General features: G+C 38.2%; 1 protein-coding gene across 2 annotated transcripts in view; it reads left to right on the plus strand.

Annotated features, from left to right (window-relative positions):
- The first annotated feature begins 2,792 nt into the window (after positions 1 to 2,792).
- Positions 2,793 to 18,587, plus strand: part of SLA2 (Src like adaptor 2) — a 43,688-nt gene continuing 27,893 nt past the window's right edge. For both annotated transcript variants that reach the window (XM_075347565.1, XM_075347566.1), the window contains exons 1-2: positions 2,793 to 2,876; positions 17,491 to 17,611. In XM_075347565.1, the coding sequence (XP_075203680.1) occupies positions 17,536 to 17,611 (76 nt within the window). In that variant the 5' untranslated portion in view covers positions 2,793 to 2,876; positions 17,491 to 17,535. The remainder of the gene's footprint in view (positions 2,877 to 17,490; positions 17,612 to 18,587) is intronic.

An 18,587-nucleotide genomic window follows, 5' to 3' on the forward strand; every position in this document is an offset into this window, starting at 1 on the left:
GCGGTAAATACGCATGAGTTTTCAGCGCTAAATTCTGAAAAAGGCAACTTTGGTCAAATCAATTAAGCCCGAAATGTGCGTTCAAAACTGCAAGTAGGGCAACGCAAAGTGCGGTCTTAGCCTTATTCACGATTCGGCCGGTGTACATGCACCTTTATTCACATGCGTACTCAGACATTGCCTTTTTACAAACATTTTGACAAGCAAAAGCAGCCCAGTTGTTTTGAATGAGAAATCCATAGGCTTGGAAAACCACTCTAATAAAAGCCCCCTTCACATCTGTGTATAAAACACGAATGTGAAAACACAGTATCGTGTCATCAGTGTTTTCTATCAGTGTGACATCAGGCTTTTTCTGGTATGGATGAAGAAAGAATGAAATTACAAAGCTTCTCCTATACTTTACAATGTTGGACATGGACATCCCACTGATGCCATTCATGTTCTGTATAATTTTTTCACGAACCCATAGACTTATATTGGACTTTGTGATCTGTGTTTCTGTAAAAAAAACGGTGATCTTCACATGTGAAACACATGGATACACGTATCTAAGCCATAACATGATTTTACAGGATTTTTGAATATGATTGAAATATAAACCCTACTTCAAAAATAGACCCTAATTACAGTCAGGGCCGGCATTAGGGGGAGTCAACCTTTACAATTTCTCAGGGCCCCTCTCTATTAGTGACCCTAGCAGTTGTATTCTAGTATATTTCACAGCCATGTAATCAAAGGTCTCTTGATTGGCAGAATTCTAAAATCACTGACCAGGAGACAAGCTGGTGTGCAGGACTGGCATTAGGGGGATGGGAGAGCAAACAGGGAAATTTCACAGGGCCTCCACTCTCCTAGGGGACCCAGGGTTTATATCCTGATGATAACACTGCTTCAGGATCTTTGCGACATCACATTATGTGACCAAAAGTCCATTGCAGCAATCTATAGGTAGATAGGCTAGTATGTAGGTGCAGTCTGTGTGTGGGAGAGATAGATAGATGATCGATAGTGTCGCACCCCGGGGCAGCCGAGCGGCGGTCTGTGGCTCGAGGGGTCCTGGATCCAAGGGCACCGTGGAACAGTTTTTAAATAAAAAGAAAAGTAAAAATAAAATTATAGTCCGACTACGCCACTCGCGGTGTGCATCCAGGGATGGTAGGGCCGCCACTGCGGGTTCCCGCTGGGATGATGAATGGGGGCAGCGTGGATGGTGGCACTCTCCCACTGATGCACTCTGGTGTATTTGTAGGTCTTCCCTAGCGTGGAGCTCCTGGAGATCCGTCTGTGTCTGGGTCCTGCGGCAGTCAGCTTGGACTATGTAAGGGAATATGTCCCGGTCCCCTCTTTGCTGCTGATGCCTTAGAAGTTAGTGGTGGCAGATGAGTCTTGGAAACCTACCCACCTGGCAGAGTTAACAGATGGCTTGAAGTTCTGGTCTGTTCTGGGATCTGCACCCCGTGCGTGCAAAGTACTGGGAGCCCTGGATGTCCACCCCACAGGATCCCTCTGTGCTTGGAGCTTGCTCTCTCGCTCTCCAGCTACTTTCTCCTCTGAGTGGCTGATCTTTCTACACAGGTCTTTGGGGGGTCTTTGTTACTTTCACTGTGTCTCAAGAGTCTGTTGTCTGCCTTGACACCTGTCCTCTCTACTCCTTCCTCTCTCACTATCTTCCGCAGACTACCCATACTTCCCAGGTCACTCTCTCCTCCCCCAGGTCTGGTCTCTCCCTTCCTAGTTGGCTGCCTGTTAGCGCACAATGCCCAGCCCTGTCACCTGGTTCCAAGGGGGTCCCCCACCTGGTTGTGAATGTAAATATCCTGGTGTGCTAGTGTGTGTACTGACTGGCACAGTCATGTAGGACCCGAGCTGTTACCTTGTTTTTGTGACACCTGGTTACTGCAGGGGCGTCACGATAGATAGATAGATAGATAGATAGACTATGAGTATATTTTAATAAATATTGTTTTGTTTTTTTTTTGCTCAAGAACAAATGTGGACTGTTGTTCATGGAAAAAATAACACATCCTCTGAAAATAAGCACTTGCCCATTTTTTGAAGCAAAAAATAACATAAGACCCTGTCTTATTTTCGAGGAAAAACAGTAGCTATGACTTTTTTCTCTATTAGCTTTTCGATGGAACAAAAATACCATGGAAAACACAAGTTCAAAATGTCACCTAAAGGGGTCGTACAGCATTACAACAGAAACAGCTCCTTGCCCGTCCATAGATTACTCAAGCATTTCTGCTGTGCATAATTGAAATTATGGGTTGCAATACCATACACCACCTGTGGACAGATGTGGAGCTATTTTTGAAAGAAAGTCCCCTTTCTAACCTTGGAAACACATTAGGATTAAAAAGTGGATGTTGGGAGTTTATAGATATTTTATAGGGATTTTGCGATTTTGCATGAATTGCAATTAAAAGGCACTTTTTCTTTATAGTTATAGAGTGGGATGTCAGAATCCAAATCAGAGTCTCGTGGTTTGGGGGTGACTGATGTGTGATATGTTGAAAAATGTGTTTTCAATGCTCTAAGAGCCATAAAAACAATTTGTACTTTCCATGACCTATATGTCTAGTGATATTGCAGCATACAATCCATGACACAAATAGGCTGACTAGTACCATAGTTTCAGACACCCCTACAAATTATACATTCAGGTCTCCCCTAAGAGATCTGGGAGTGAAAGCCGCCTGTGGGAACACAGCGTATAATGTCACTAGCAGAGACTCCCACTTAGACGCTGGTGTGACACTATATGCCGCTCATTAAGAGCCAAGCTGTCAACCTGGAAACTTCCTCATTCATTAACTCTCACTGTCGTGAAGCCAGACCTCGCTCTCAGCAGATGACAACATGCTAGCAATGTAAGTTTTACAATGTGCTGCCATCAATATTAATTGTCATTTAGCAGAGTAGAGCTTGTCAAAAGGAGAAATCTGTAATTAAGATGTTTTACATGGGACTGCAGATGACCTCACAACCTCATCTTATCACTATGCATAGCAAATACCTCTATAGCAGTCAATGACAGATTGCTATATCCAGGCTACTTTTTCATTGTTATATATATATATATCTATATATATAAGTTCCCACTATAAAATTTGCGTTGTTGGTGAAATGTTTATGTGTTTTCAATGGGGAGGGAAGAGTAAGGAGCTATTGGACCATTATCACCGCAGGTAGCATCAGGGGAAAGCAGGATCCAGCACTTAAACTGAATGGGATGGTTTGCCCAATTTTCACCTAATACATAGGGGCTTGGGTACCAGTGACTATTATACTTGTGCCTCACTTTTCTAGGATAAGTGATTCAAGCAAAAAGAACCACAAAGTCTATAAGACCACGGAGAACATATTTTAGTATTAAAGTCCACTTAACTTATCAAGGCTACAAAATAGTCTAGTGACAACCACGGCTCCAACACAAAATGACTCATTGATCACATTACAGGATAGAATTCCTTTCGGTTGGAACCTGACATGTATTTTTTATGCAGATTTTAAACAGAGAAATGAATTAATCTAAAAAGAAAAAAAGAGTAGAGCAAGTTTTAGTCAATCCTATAAACTTTTCCTTCTTTTTAGATCCACTTCTGCAGTTGGCTGAAAAATCTGCGTCATTGTTGTTTTAATCCAGAAGGAAAGGGAGTTAAACAATGAAATATTTCAGATTATAAGACTTCATAATATATGAGCTTCACTTGGAAATGGTTAGAACCAGGAGGAAAAAAATTCGAAATAAATGTTAACATCGAAGGCAATAAAGCGAAGATTCTTATCATTATCTCTGTCCAGTCTTCCGCTTTTGTTGTCTTTTGAAATTTCATGTTGTATTGTAATTCTGTGCAGGAAACAAGTGGTTAATTATCAGATTTTGTACATTTAGGCACCACTTAATGCCGAGTTTACTGAGCTGAATGAACAGCGTCATATTGCCGTACAATGTATATAGTGAAAAAGCTATCTATTACAGGTAATAGAACAAGTTTATACTGGTGTGGCCTATATGTGAGGATCAACATAGAATGATACATCTATAAAAAATGGATACAACATAGAATGATAGATATATAAGGAATGGATCCAACATAGAATGATTAGATATATAAGGATCCAACATAGAATGATAGACATATATAAGGATTGGATATAACATAGAATGATAGATAGAATGATAGATAGATAGATAGATAGATAAGGATCCAACATAGAATGATAGAGCTATAAAAAATGGATACAACATAGAATGATAGATATATAAGGATCCAACATAGAATGATAGATATATATATATATAATAAATGGATATAACATAGAATGATAGATATATATATAATAAATGGATATAACATAGAATGATAGATAGACATTGATGATAGATAGATAAGGATCCAATATAGAATGATAGATATATAAGGAATGGATCCAACATAGAATGATTGATATATACGGAATGGATACAATATAGAATGATAGATATATAAGGAATGGATAAAACATAGAATGATGGATATTTAAAGAATGGATACAAGATAGAATGATTGATATATAAGGATCCAACATAGAATGATAGATATATAAGGAATTGATACAACATAGAATGATGGATATATAAGGAATTGATACAACATAGAATGATAGATATATACGGAATGGATACAACATAGAATGATAGATATATAAGGAATGGATACAACATAGAATGATGGATATATAAGGAATTGATACAACATAGAATGATGGATATATAAGGAATGGATACAACATAGAATGATGGATATATAAGGAATTGATACAACATAGAATGATGGATATATAAGGAATGGATACAACATAGAATGATGGATATATAAGGAATTGATACAACATAGAATGATGGATATATAAGGAATTGATACAACATAGAATGATGGATATATAAGGAATTGATACAACATAGAATGATGGATATATAAGGAATTGATACAACATAGAATGATGGATATATAAGGATACATAAAGATATATCATGCTTTTAGTTCTGATAAATAGAACTGCAATTAGGATGGGGTTTTTAGACCCGATATGGGAGAAAAAGTAATTCTATATTTCTCGGTGACTTATGGTGCCCTTACATAATAGTGTAAATGTAAATGGATGGCTTCCACCAAACAAATAATTTGTTGGGTGAAATGAAACAACAAACAATTGTCTTATAAAGTTTAAGGCAGCTGGTCATTGATGTCCATGTTTACATTTTTTGGCCAATAGTTGCTGATCCACAAAATATATTTCTCTGAAAGAACTATCCCAGAAAGTTGTCATTGAACATGTATGGTTAATTTGAATGATTGTAATGGACAATACAGGATAAAATGTGTATGGCTGTGTCTGATAAATCAATGTCTATCGGGCGATTGATCATTCAACGGTTAGTCAACCCTCAACCTGCCGTAAACCTATCACATACTGGATGTAAGGAACTTCCCAATATATGAAGCAGAGTATTCAGATAGGTGTTGTGTAACAGCTTGGCAGATCTATGCTCATTGTTACATTTTCTTTATCTTTATTAACTATTTGTGTGTATTATTTTATTTGTTTTAGTTTCTGTATGCATACAATAATCTTAATCTATTGAATGTAACTGGTCCTGTAGTCTCTTTAGCGGAACAGTTTAGTATACGATTTATTCCTCCATTACACAAATTTCTGAACTTTATTTAATAATAATATCCTTTATTAATATAGGTTGTACTTAGATTTGTTATTTATGCTGCTGTTTTACTTTTGTGTGGTATCAGTTCAGTCATGCATCATATCTCCAGGTGTAAAAATGCCTAAAAAGTGTATCTCTCTAACAAATTGTGACTGTCGGAGTCTAATTTTTTGGTTTGGGTAAGATATCAGTCTGTAGATAGTAGACACTGGGGTCAGATGTTTTATTTTACTAGGCGCATAATTCAATAATGTATGGTATAAATTCTACAATGTTATCGTTACCATTTATCGATATCGCTACTATGGGATTCTTAAGAAAATGACAGGTAAATTTGGATTAGAAGCAAATCTAGGTCACAAAATTACAGAAAACAAATATCTTGATTTTATATTAGAAGTAACAATATCTCATAAATTAGAAAACTGGAAATAGAGAAACAAAAAGAAATTGTGCTCAGAAGTGAGTATATAAGTTTGTGCTGTGCGTCTGAATATGTTGGTGCTACATAAATGAAGGCTAATAAATAATATAATAATAGTATTTGCAAATTAACCAGGGAAATGTATATTCCATAACTTAAAGCTACTAGTGAGTTTTTATCTACTGCAATCCTATATATGTGGAGGGGAAGCATAACCACTTTGTTGATAATGAAACTTATTTTGAAGAAATTATAGGGAGCAAATCATGACGCACCATAATTATAATGGATTTTCTCAAGATATCAAAATTTTCAGTTTGGGACTTAGCGTTAGTTCCCACAAGAATGCACCAAATTTATTAGGCATTGATGACATATTTAAGGTCTAAAAACTGTTGGCCGTCCTTCCCCAGGTCAGACCAGGCATATATACGTCTGACATTTGACAAGCGTTCAAAGCTTCACTGACTATATGCCTACATATTAAACTAGCACGAGAGTCTTTGTAGATTCTTTTGACAATAGAAAACTTTTATGAATCTCTCGCACCATTATCTCCTACCATAATCTCCACCTTGAAGAGCAGATGCTGGAAATGTTTTAATATCATGAAAAGGTTTATTATAGTAGCCAAAACTTGCAATTCCAATTCTGATCTGGAGACTTTTTTTCATGCAATATTACAAAATATTTCAAAACAATCTCTAATACGATATTGAGGGTAGAAAGGCAAAAATTATTGTGAAGTCACAAGGCAATAAATGTATTTCATTATCTGTTAAATACAGAGTTATTCCAAATGAACCTCACATCTATCTATCTATCTATCTATCTATCCCTCTCTATCTATATCTATGTATATATATATATATATATATATATATTATCTATCTATTATTTGTCTATCTATCAATTATTTATCTATCATTCTTTCTATCTATCTATCTATTATTTATCTGTCTATCTATTTATCTATCTATTATTTATCTATCTATCATTCTCTCTCTCTATCTATCTATCTATATATCTATCTATTATCTAGAGTTGAGCGAGTACCTAACTATTCGTACTCGCGATACTCGTAACAAGAACTATCTAATACTTACGTATTCATTCTGAATAGCGTGTGTAATGCAAGTCAATGGGGAATACTTGCAATGTAACGAGTAACCCGAATTCCGCACTATTCGCTACTCGCACGAAGAGTACAGAATTCAGATTATTCGTTAATTTGTGAGTTTTTCCCCATTGACTTGCATTGCACATGCTATTCGGAAGGAATACGTATTAGACAGTACTGAGTACAGTAAGTACAGTACTTATGAGTATAGCCAGTACGAATAGTTAAGCACTCGCTCAACTCTACTATTATCTGTGTATCTATTATCTATCTCTCTATTTCTCATATCTTTCTGTATGTCTGTCTGTTAAAGTTGAGTGAGTACCCAACTATTCGTACTTGCTATACTCAAAACGAGTACTGTCTAATACTCACATATTCTTTCTGAACAGCGTGTGCAATGCAAGTCAATGAGGAAAAACTCACAATGTAACGAGTTACCCGTATGCCATACTATTGGTGTGAGTAGAAAATAGTGCGGCATTTGGGTTACTTGTTACTTTGTGAGTTTTTTCACATTGACTTGACTTGCATTGCACATGCTGTTCAGAATGAACACATGAGTATTAGATAGTACTCGTTATGGGTATAGCAAGTACGAATAGTCAGGTACTCGCTCAACTCTACTGTCTGTCCATCCATTTTTCATATCTCTCTAGTGTCAGACTGGCTACCGGAGAATCCACCAGTAATACCAGGCCTGGCTGCGGTTACCTGCATTGAACTCCAGAGCTCTCACTTGAGCTCTGGAGTTCAGCCCAGCCTGTCCACAGCTGTCATGAACTCAACCACAATCACTGGGGAATCAGTCGGTGCTCGCGGTTCAGTCGTGCAAACTCTGAGTTCAGTCCAGGCTGCACTCCGGAGCTCAGGTGAGAGCTCCAGAGTTCAGTGCAGATAACCGCAGCCAGGCCTGGTATTACTGGCGGTTTCTCCGGTAGCCAGTCCGACACTGTATCTATCTATCTATCTATTTATCTATCTATCTATCCATCCTTCTATGTCTCATATTTGCCAGTTTCACATATCCGTCACATGTGCATCTGGGATCTACTGTATTTCATGACCTAATATCAGTCTAACATAATCTCTCTGCTCATATTTATCAACCTATCTTGTATCCATCTAACATGTAAGGTAAGGTGACACTTGCTCATTCTCTCCATACACAGCCATCTAAATCATCAGAGTATGGGAAATTAATAGTAAATAAAAATAATACAATTCTTATTATCATCATGAGATTGTAATGTAACAAATAGTATATATGAGATATGCAGGTCTATGGCTGAAAACCTTGCATACGGCTTAATAGTTTGTGGTTTTCCGTGTAAGCTCGAAAGATAAATCTACAATGACATAACCTTGAAATGAGAGCGCATTATCTTACTCTAACTTTTAAACTTTGTGGAATAAAATGTCCCTTTTGCGGAAGCTGATAATCATTCTATAAATGTCTCCCATAAGTAATCAATAGTGCATTGTTAAAAATAGCTCCTGAGTAAATGTCTCCTTCTTCTCCCCTCTTCATCCTTCTGACACCAGAAGATTGTGCTATCAAAATCTACATCTCAATGATCAGATTTGGATCTACAGATCTCCAACAGCTGGAATTGGGTGTGATCTAATATTGGTTGATTTCCCGCTGTCGGCGCACACTAATTCTACCTGAATCCCATCAGAACCAGTTGTCAAAAAATGAAGGTCCACTTTTCATTACTGAACAACATTAACATTACTGGTGCTAAATCAAAATACCTTTTGGGAGGACAATTTCTAACTTAGCGCACCCTACTACGGCCATAGATAACAATTGGGTCATTCAATTTTTTTGTATCCATGCGCCTGTCCAAGTGCGGTTCTGCTGTGTCCCCTGTGCAGGCATGGATGGGATGGCACTGTATGATTCAACCCATCATAAACCAGATAATCAGTCCATTAAATCAGTAGTGTCTCTTTAATACTACTTGAAAGCCTCATGGTGGCAATGTAAATCTTGATCAATCAGGAAAACACAATATTGTCTATAAAAAAAATTGAACGTAACCGGATCTTTATGGTGTGTGGCGTCAGTATAAGTGAGGGGGCTACTATACATGACATATTGACTTCTTTATGAGCCATGCAGTGACTATTAGAGTTCCCAGAGGGATTTCAGTATAAATATTACTTTTCTTTGCAGCGCGTCTTCCCTTACAGATCTCATTGTGAAACCCCATTTTAGTCAGCATCAATCTATATATGAACTACTGTAATTGTCTACTACCCCCCCCCCGACTTTCTAGGATAGTAACTATAGTCGGTAAATTCATATTTAACCTGTCTGGCTAATTCAGTTATATCCCATGTTTATCAATTAATCATTAAATTTTACTGCCAAAATACTGACAACCCACAGTTTATGGAAGAAGTATTCTACCTGAACACATAAATGACATATCATGACAGAGGAAAATCTTTGTGTGGAATGGGATTACAGAAACCCCAAAACCTCCCTTGCAGGGGATTTATAATGGCTTAAAGGGAATCTGTCACCAAGTTTTTGCCACCTAATCTGAGAGCAGTATAACATAGGGGCAGAGATCCTGATTACAGAGATGTGTCACTTACTGGGCTGCTCAGTGTAGTTTTGATAAAATCACTGATTAATGAGCAGTAGATTATCATTACAGGACTACTTGGCATGCTGCCATGTAGTCCAGTATATTCATGAGCTCTGTATAACTACTACTGTAGATCAGAGAAAACATTGATTTTATCAAAATGACATCAAACAGCTCAGTAAGTGACACATCGCTGGAATCCGGGTCTCTATCTTTACATTATGCTGCTCTAATGAGGAAGCAAAAACCTGATGACAATAGGGACCAATTCCTCACTTTATTAAATATCATTTTATATCTTTTCTTTTATTGCACAGTTTTCTGCAGGATTCAACCAGCCCTTTGGGGTACTTTACTTGGGATGCACTTATATAGTGCTGGGCAGCCACCTGATCTAATAGAAGGGCGTCATCAATAAGCTGTAAGCCAGACATTGAGCATCACACGTACCTGTGTGAGTGGCGCCCTTTGTAAAACCTCATTAGTGTGCATGTTTAATACCAGCAGCCACCCCCTCCATGATATGGTAGGCTGAGAGTGGTCATCTCAATTCTGCATTGTGTTGCCCCCACCTTTATCATAGGGGGCCGGCTGCATCCTGCCAGTGCATTTGCTGTCTGATCTTTGTTGGCTAATGGCTGTTTTTGGTGAGATTTTTGGACTTCTGGTGACAGTTTCCCTTTAATGTGACTCTCTAAGCAGTAGTGTAGTATAGGTTGACAGCGCTCAGGGCAAGACAAATATTTTTCACACCCTAACCTGAGAAATATTGGCACCTCCTGAGTCCCATCTCCCAGTCCAGTAATGACCCCTTTATCCCCTATGCACATGTATTGTCTTTTATCAAAATACTGATGTAATTATAGCTTGCCCTTATCCCCTCAAGTTTTTTTTACTTTTTGCTAAAATCAAACATATTTTGTTAAAAAATAAACATGTATACATTGTCACAATCCATTGTTTATTATTTTTTGTGTGTATTTTTGTGGAGGGAGTTAATTCATTTGTATATATATATATATATATATATATATATATATATTTTTTATTTTTTTTTTTAAAAAAAGGCTCCTCCCAGGGGGTCTAGCTTCCAAAAAATTAATGAAGATAAGAGGTAGAGGGCTAAGGAAGAGCATATCATTCAATCCACTCTTCATTCATTAGGTGGTCAGGCTCATGGTCGCTGCCTATATAGAGTGCAACAGTCAAAATGAGTGTGTTTACCATTAGCTTTCTCATCTCACCAGTCAGTGGGTGAGCACGTACTGCACTCACATAGCGCACTCACATACCACTCCAAAAAGACCCAGTACAGTGGTGGCCAGTCCCCGATACTAGCTTTCGATCATTTCACAGTAAGGAAAAGGGGGTTGGAGGAATTCTGCACCCCCTTAGAATTTGGCACCTGAGCAAACTGCTATGTGGGTCTCTTCCCCGGCCCCGGTTATGCCACTATGACTTAGGACAGGCCACATTGCAGTTCAAATGATTAATATGGGCTATAGCTCATATAATATTACCTCACTATGGCTATATGGTTGCAGTAGCGCCTTGAATCTGGAACTGAAAAAGTAAATTTAATTTCATTTTTTTACATTTTTTTTTACATTTTCTCATGTCCTTGAATTTTAAGTCAGAATTTTTTTGTTTTAAGAAGTAATATTTTTGTTTGTTTTTCATTCTTTGCATTTCACCCTGCCCTTTCCACATTTAAAGACAATGTAATAATAAAAGAAACCTTTAGAAGTGTACTAAATTCTTGCATGTGTTAATTTGGCTGATAACAACGAAATATAACAATCTGTCCACAAGTTATTTTTCCTCTGGCTTTTAACCTCAACCACTGGTGGGTGGTAATGTCTATAAATAACCAGGTTCTAAGAAAACGCTGGGTTACAACACTTTAATCATGTTACTACTCTTCTAACATATATGTCATGTATAATCCTGCTATATACAGATGCAGAAGAGATAAATTTCTCATTAACGGTAGCTTATGGAGGTAATATATAAAATCAGGGTACAAATGTGTGGAATAATCATCCAAACAATCTAAACAGTCTGATTACGCTAATTAGAGACTCATCAGAGTGAGATCAGTTTTTCTCCTGTTGAGAGAAAAAAAAAGTTTTTCAACTTTTTCAATTATGTCAATCCATGAAAATCGGACCGCGCATGGATGACGTCTGACAGCAGTCCGATTTTTTTCACAGACCCATAAACTTGAATGAACAAGTGTCATCTGATTCTCAGAGAAAAATGGTGCAGGCTGCAATTTTTTTCACACGCCAAAAGAGTGAAAAAGATCATTCATCTGCGCTGTCCCATTGTATAACATCAGTCCAAGTGAGATCCAGTTTTTTAACGGATCAGACAGAAAATACAGTCGTGTGCATGAGACATTAAGTATATACCCAATAATCAACTTAAGACAGTAGTTTCATGGTTTGCTGGTCTGATGCCTATATTAATGATATACCAGTATTATAGTTAGGGGATTTTCTATAAGATTGTTTTTCATTTATTTTCATTCACAATATTTTTGGGGAAGAAAACTAGATTTAATGTGCAATTTAGAATAAAGTCTATGAAAATGGGTAATTTTAACCATAACAATCCTTTATCAAGTGAAATTTAACAAGGAACGATCGTCTTAGCAGACAGATGTACACCTATTAGATATAGATTTATCAAAAAAAGGCGGATCCCCAGCACAAAGAACGTACATAGAAACTTGATATAAAGTTAAAATTTCATTTTTGATCATGTCTTTTTTCAGTCTTGACCATGACTAAGGACAATCGCATCTGAAACGCGTAGATCGGAGAAGTTATGTTTTATTCCTTCTTCCCCCTTTTTTAACCATTATTGGAATTAAATGAAATTTTAACTTTATTTAAAGTTTCTATCGACGTTCTTTGTGCTGGGGATCCGCCTTTTTTTGATTGTCTACAGCCTTTTTGACCCACGATTACCGTCTGAATTTTCCAATTTTCCTTCCTGGAATGACTACATGGTGGTGAGCTGATTTACTTTTTTTTTATGATCATTAGATATAGATTTATGTAGTTTGAGTTGCCCAGGATGCTCCAGCACAATCACTTTGTTTTATATTACCTACGTTATTCCAGTTTGCAAACCATTTCTATTATTTCTCCCAGAAAATTATTGCAATTACATGTTATGTTATACACATTTATTTCCTTTGTATGTATGAGAACAATACAAGTAAAAACAGAGAAAAAAATGGCAAAATGGACATACCGTAATTTCACTCAAAACCACCAAAATGGGCAGGACAAAGTTGTTGGCAATTTTCCAAAATTGTGAGTAAACTGTTTTGTTTCAAGCTTGTGGTACTCTTGCAAGCTCATCTGTGGCAAGTAACAGTTGTGAGCAATATGAAAATCACACCTGAGATCAGATAAAAAGGGGAGAAGTTGACTCAATCTTTGCATTGTGTGTCTGTGTGGCACACTAAAGCATGGGAACAGAAAGGACTGAACTGTCTGAGGACTTGAGATCCAAAATTGTTGAAAAATGTCAGCAGTCTTAAAGTTACAAGTCAATTTCCAGAGATATTGATGTTCATTCGTCCACAGTGTGCAACATAATCAAGAAATTTAAAACCTATTGCACTGTAGCTAACCTATCCTTTGATATTTGAATGAAATGAAGTGCTATGACATGAGATCCAGGAGGACCCCACTGCTGACACAGAGACAAAAAAAGCTAGACTGTAGTTTGCCATAATGTAAATGAGTAAGCCAAAATCCTTCAGGAAAAGTGTCTTGTGGACAGTTGAGACCAAGATAGAGCTTTTTGGTAAAGGATATCATGCTTCTGTTTACAGAAAACAGAATGAGGCCCACAAAGTAATGAACACAGTACACACAGTCAAATATGGTGGAGGTTCAGAAATGTTTGAGGGTTGTTTTGCTGCCTCTGGCACTGGGTACTGTGTGCAAAGCATCATGAAATCTGACGATTACCAAAGGATCTTAAATGGCAATGTAGTTCCCAGTGTAAGAAAGCTGGGTTTGTGTCAAATGTGGGTCATGGGTCTTCCAGCAGAACAATGAGCCCAAACATACATTAAGAACCACTCAGAAATGGATGGAAACAAAGTGCTGAAGACCTCTGAAGTGGCAGCAATGAGTCCGGATCTAAATGCCATTGAACACCTGTGAAGAAATCTTAAAATTGCTGTAGGGAGAAGACACCCTTCAAATATGAGAGACTTGGAGCAGTTTGCCATCGAAGAGTCATCCAAAATTCCATTTGAGAGGTGTAATGAGCTTGCTGATGGATATGGGAATCAATTGATTGCAGTTATTTGTTCCAAAGGGTATGCAAACAAATAGTAAGTTGAGGGTACAAACAATTTTGTCCAGCCCATTTTTGGAGTTTTGTGTGAAATTTTGTCCAATTTGCCTTCGTTTCTCATTTTCTTTTATGTTGTTCCAATACACACAAAGGAAATAAATATGTATAACAAAACATGTGTAATTGCAATAATTTTCTGGAACAATTTCAAGGGTGCCAACCCTTTCGTCCATGACTGTACAAACTTTTCTACTGATCACAGGCATCTTTATTATAAAAGGGTGGCTCTCCCATCACCCACATGAAATAAACTGTAATGTGCAATACACAGATCATACACCTGGAACACTACGTGAATAATTTTCCGCTGTACAGGAGACATAGAAGTTCAATGTATATGTGATGATCACGTTCTTTCACTTCTGTTTAAACAAAAGTTATCGAGCTGGAAATCTTACAGCGGTTTCCAAAGAATTCATTGTCTTTGATTGGTATCAGAAATTGTGTAACCTCCTTAGATGAAAGTCAGATGTAAGTAATATAATAGGAAATATTCAGAAAAATTGCTAGAAAATGCATAGTTGTAATACTAAAATATGTCGTTAGTAGTTTTGCATGGGACTGCAGGTTAACCTGTTATTGTGGGCAAAAGAACAACATAATCAACTTTGCTATATCAGTATAAGAAATAACCCCCTCCCCTACAACAGATGTGATCAAATCACATACAAATGAGCTTGTCATCTGTCAGAAGAAGTATATTAGAAATTAACCTCTTAAAGGGAACATGTCAGGTGCAATATGCACCCAGGACCACGAGCAGTTTTGAGTGCATATTGCTAATCACTGCCTAACCGTCCCTGTATCTATAGCATAAATTAACAGATCTTTAGAAAAAGTATTTCTAAAGATCGTATATTATATGCTAATGTGCGCGGGGACTAGCCCGAGGGCGTTTGTTCCCTTAGCTAGTCGGCCCACATAGCATGGTAGCACGCCTATGTGTGCATACTAACATGCTAATGAATACGCAACGACACCTCACATACCTCACTGTTCATGGCGGCCGGCGGAGGATAGATGCGTTCTACGCATAATCCGGAGTACTCAGCACTTCTGGTTATGTGCACTGTACCTTAATGAACCCGGGAAGCTTACACCCGGCATCAGTTTAGTGCGCATGAACAGAAGTCTCGGGTACTCCAGATCATGCGTAGAGCGCATCCATCCTCCGCCGGCCGCCATGAAGAGTGAGGTATGTGCGCGTTGCTGCGCATTCATTAGCATGTTGGTATGCCCACAGAGGCGTGCTACCATGCTATGTAGGCCGGCTAGGTAAGGAAACAAATGCCTTCGCCACTAGTCCCCGCGCTCATTAGCATATAATATACGATCTTTAGAAATACTTTTTCTAAAGATCTCTTTTTCTATGCTAGTGTATACAGGGACGGTTAGGCAGAGATTAGCAATATGCACCCAGAACTGCTCGTGGTTATAGGTGCATATTGCACCTGACAGGTACCCTTTAAGGACCCAGACGTTTTTCATTATCGCTTTTCTGTTTATTCTTCTGTTGTTCCGAGAGCAGAAACATTTTTATTTTTTTTTTTTGTATAATCATTTTTCAAGTAAGTGGTGGAAAAAATTTGGAATTTTTAAGAAAAAAAAGGTTGATTAGTGTTAGGGTTCGTGCAGACGACAGTATTTTCGGTCCAACTGGGAACCAATGTTATGACGGATAGTACTCAGACCAAAAATTATTGAATGAAGCGGTGCACATGTCCAATTTTTTTTCCTCGGACTGAAAAAAAACCCCCCACAGCATGCACAGTTTGCCTCTGAGAATTGGATTTCAAAGTGGAGAGGGAGAAGGGGTTAAACCCGCGCAATCTGCCAATGATGCAGAGGAGATGTTGATAAATAAAAAAATCTTTTATTCCATGGGTCTACGCATTTCAAGGTCTATGACCTCTTCTTCAGGACCAGTAAATCAACACTGGTCCTGAAGAAGAGGTCATAGACCTTGAAACGCGTAGACCCATGGAATAAAAGATTGTTTTATTTATCAACATCTCCTCTGCATCATTGGTGGATTGCGCGGGTTTAACCCCTTCTCCCACTCCACTTTGAAGTCTGAAACACGTGGGGCCGCAGCAGCCACCATTATCTCATGCTATCTGTGGTGGTTGTGACCTCTCACAACCTAAATCGGTGAGTGCATTCACTATATGCTTAACCGTATGTTTAATCTGGTAAAACCCTATCAGCGCTTCTCTTTTCTAGCTTTCATTCTGAGAATTGGAGTCTGTGAAAAAAATTGGACTGCACTCAGATTACAGATTAGCGTGCGCTCCGATTTTTATGGACTGACAGAATGGAAAAGACGGAGAACGTTTTGTGGGTTTTTTTTTTTTTTTTTTACTATTCTCCACCTCAAAGAAAAATGGTCCCACTATGATCAGAGATAAATTTGAATAATTGGAACACTTTTCTTGCATGGAGAAAATAAGGTCGTGTGAATCCAGCCTTAGGGCTTGGTTCCACTTGTGTATAGCTTGCGATGCGAGAGCATGGAAAGTGATATTCTAATGACCCTCTGCTGCGAGCATCAGCAGAGGGTCATGCGACTGTGATTCGATCTTGCGATTGGATCACAGTTGCAGAGGAGAGAGAGGAAGCACTTTCTCCTCATGTCCTCTGTTGCCTGTCTCTGCATATATCGCACTGCGGTCAGATGACATGTGAGTACAGTGCGATGTTTCACAAGCACCCATACACTTGTATGGGGGTGCGTGAGCCGAGACTCGCTGTCAAATGCAGCATGCAGCGATTAATTTCTCGTGCCGATATGGCAGGAGAAATCAATCGCAGATGGACAATGCCCCATAGTTTTGCACTGATGCGTGTGCAATCCGAAGTTTTATCGGATTGCACATGCCCCTACAAAATGCAAGTAGAACTGAGACCTTACCATTATATACTTATGCAGGAAATTTGTCGCTCTGTGTCAGCAAACTGAAGCACAGCAATTATACAGCACAGAGTGGGAGATAACATGGTGTTACATGGCCGACATTAACGCTACATTTTGTCAGTCACTCTGTATGTTCTGAGCTTTGCATACAGGTCCATGTAAGTCTATTGCACTATATTACAATTTGAAGGAAAGGGTAAATGACCAATACAGCTTGGCTACATCTGATCTGTCTATCACTATTGTGCTTCTGTTCATCCAGGCGCAAGACACAATCCTGTGTACAGAATTGCCATACTCGTTCAATAACTTGGCTCTTATTTCTTCCAGATTTCTACTACTGAAGGAATTTTACTACTGAAAACAAAGCAAGGAATGGGGAGCTTGCCCAGCAAAAGGGGATATTCAGCTATGCAGGCCGCCATGTCCAGCGCTCAGATACGCCCAGTTGGTAAGAACCTTTACTTTTCTTCCATTACGTTTGTAGTTCTCCAGTAAAACATCCCATCCTTCTTCATGCTGTGCCAAGAGCCTGGCTCCATTGTGCTCACTTTTTCCATTACTCATAGTGAAAGACAACACACTGCTATGCAAATAATAAAGAACATGGAGGCCTTTCTTTATCTGCTGATATCTGAACACAGTGAAGCTTTCAATAACAAGCTTTCTAAGCTTAACTCGTATTTGCATCTGTCTGCAGAAGTCCACATCAAAGTTTTCAATAATTGCCTCTCTTAATTACAATGGAGTCACATAAATCTGCAAAGGAGTGTTGATAGTCTGTTGCCATGGAGATACATAGATTTGTCAGGAACTGTATACAACAATTTAGTAAAAAAAAATAAAAATCAATAAAGACATCACAAAGTTGCTGCTTGTTCCATTTTGGATGCATTCAAACTATTGTTAATATTTAAATAGTTATTATCCTTTGATGGGGTGATAAAGATTAGACAAAACACTTGTTAATATCGGTGGGATTCCAAAGCCCTATCCATCTATGGTAGGTAAGAGTTTATGCACGATTGTATTGCAACTCTGTGCAGGACCCTTTCATTTTATGGCAGATCTCATACCATGGGATTAGATGTGTAAATATACACTGACTTAATGTATAAAGCTCAGCTGTATATGATCATGAGCATTAACCCTAAAGCATACAGCTGCATTCTTTAAAGAAAACCTGTCATGTAGCCAAAAGCCATTAACTTGCAGACATAGTGTTAATCTCCAGGTTAATAGCATTCTAATGCTGCCCAGCCACCTTCCTGAAAGCGCAGCCATTGGGATGAAATGAAATTTGTTACTCTTGGGAGCTGCCGACTTTCAGTCATAGAGGCGTGCCAAAGTGGTTTCGGTCACAGCTCACAGCACTTCATAAGAGGTGGCTATGTGTATGCCCTGGCAGTGTGATTGACAGCTCGCTC

Source organism: Anomaloglossus baeobatrachus, chromosome 5 (genome assembly GCF_048569485.1).
Source record: "Anomaloglossus baeobatrachus isolate aAnoBae1 chromosome 5, aAnoBae1.hap1, whole genome shotgun sequence".
NCBI classification, from domain to species: Eukaryota; Metazoa; Chordata; class Amphibia; order Anura; family Aromobatidae; genus Anomaloglossus; species Anomaloglossus baeobatrachus.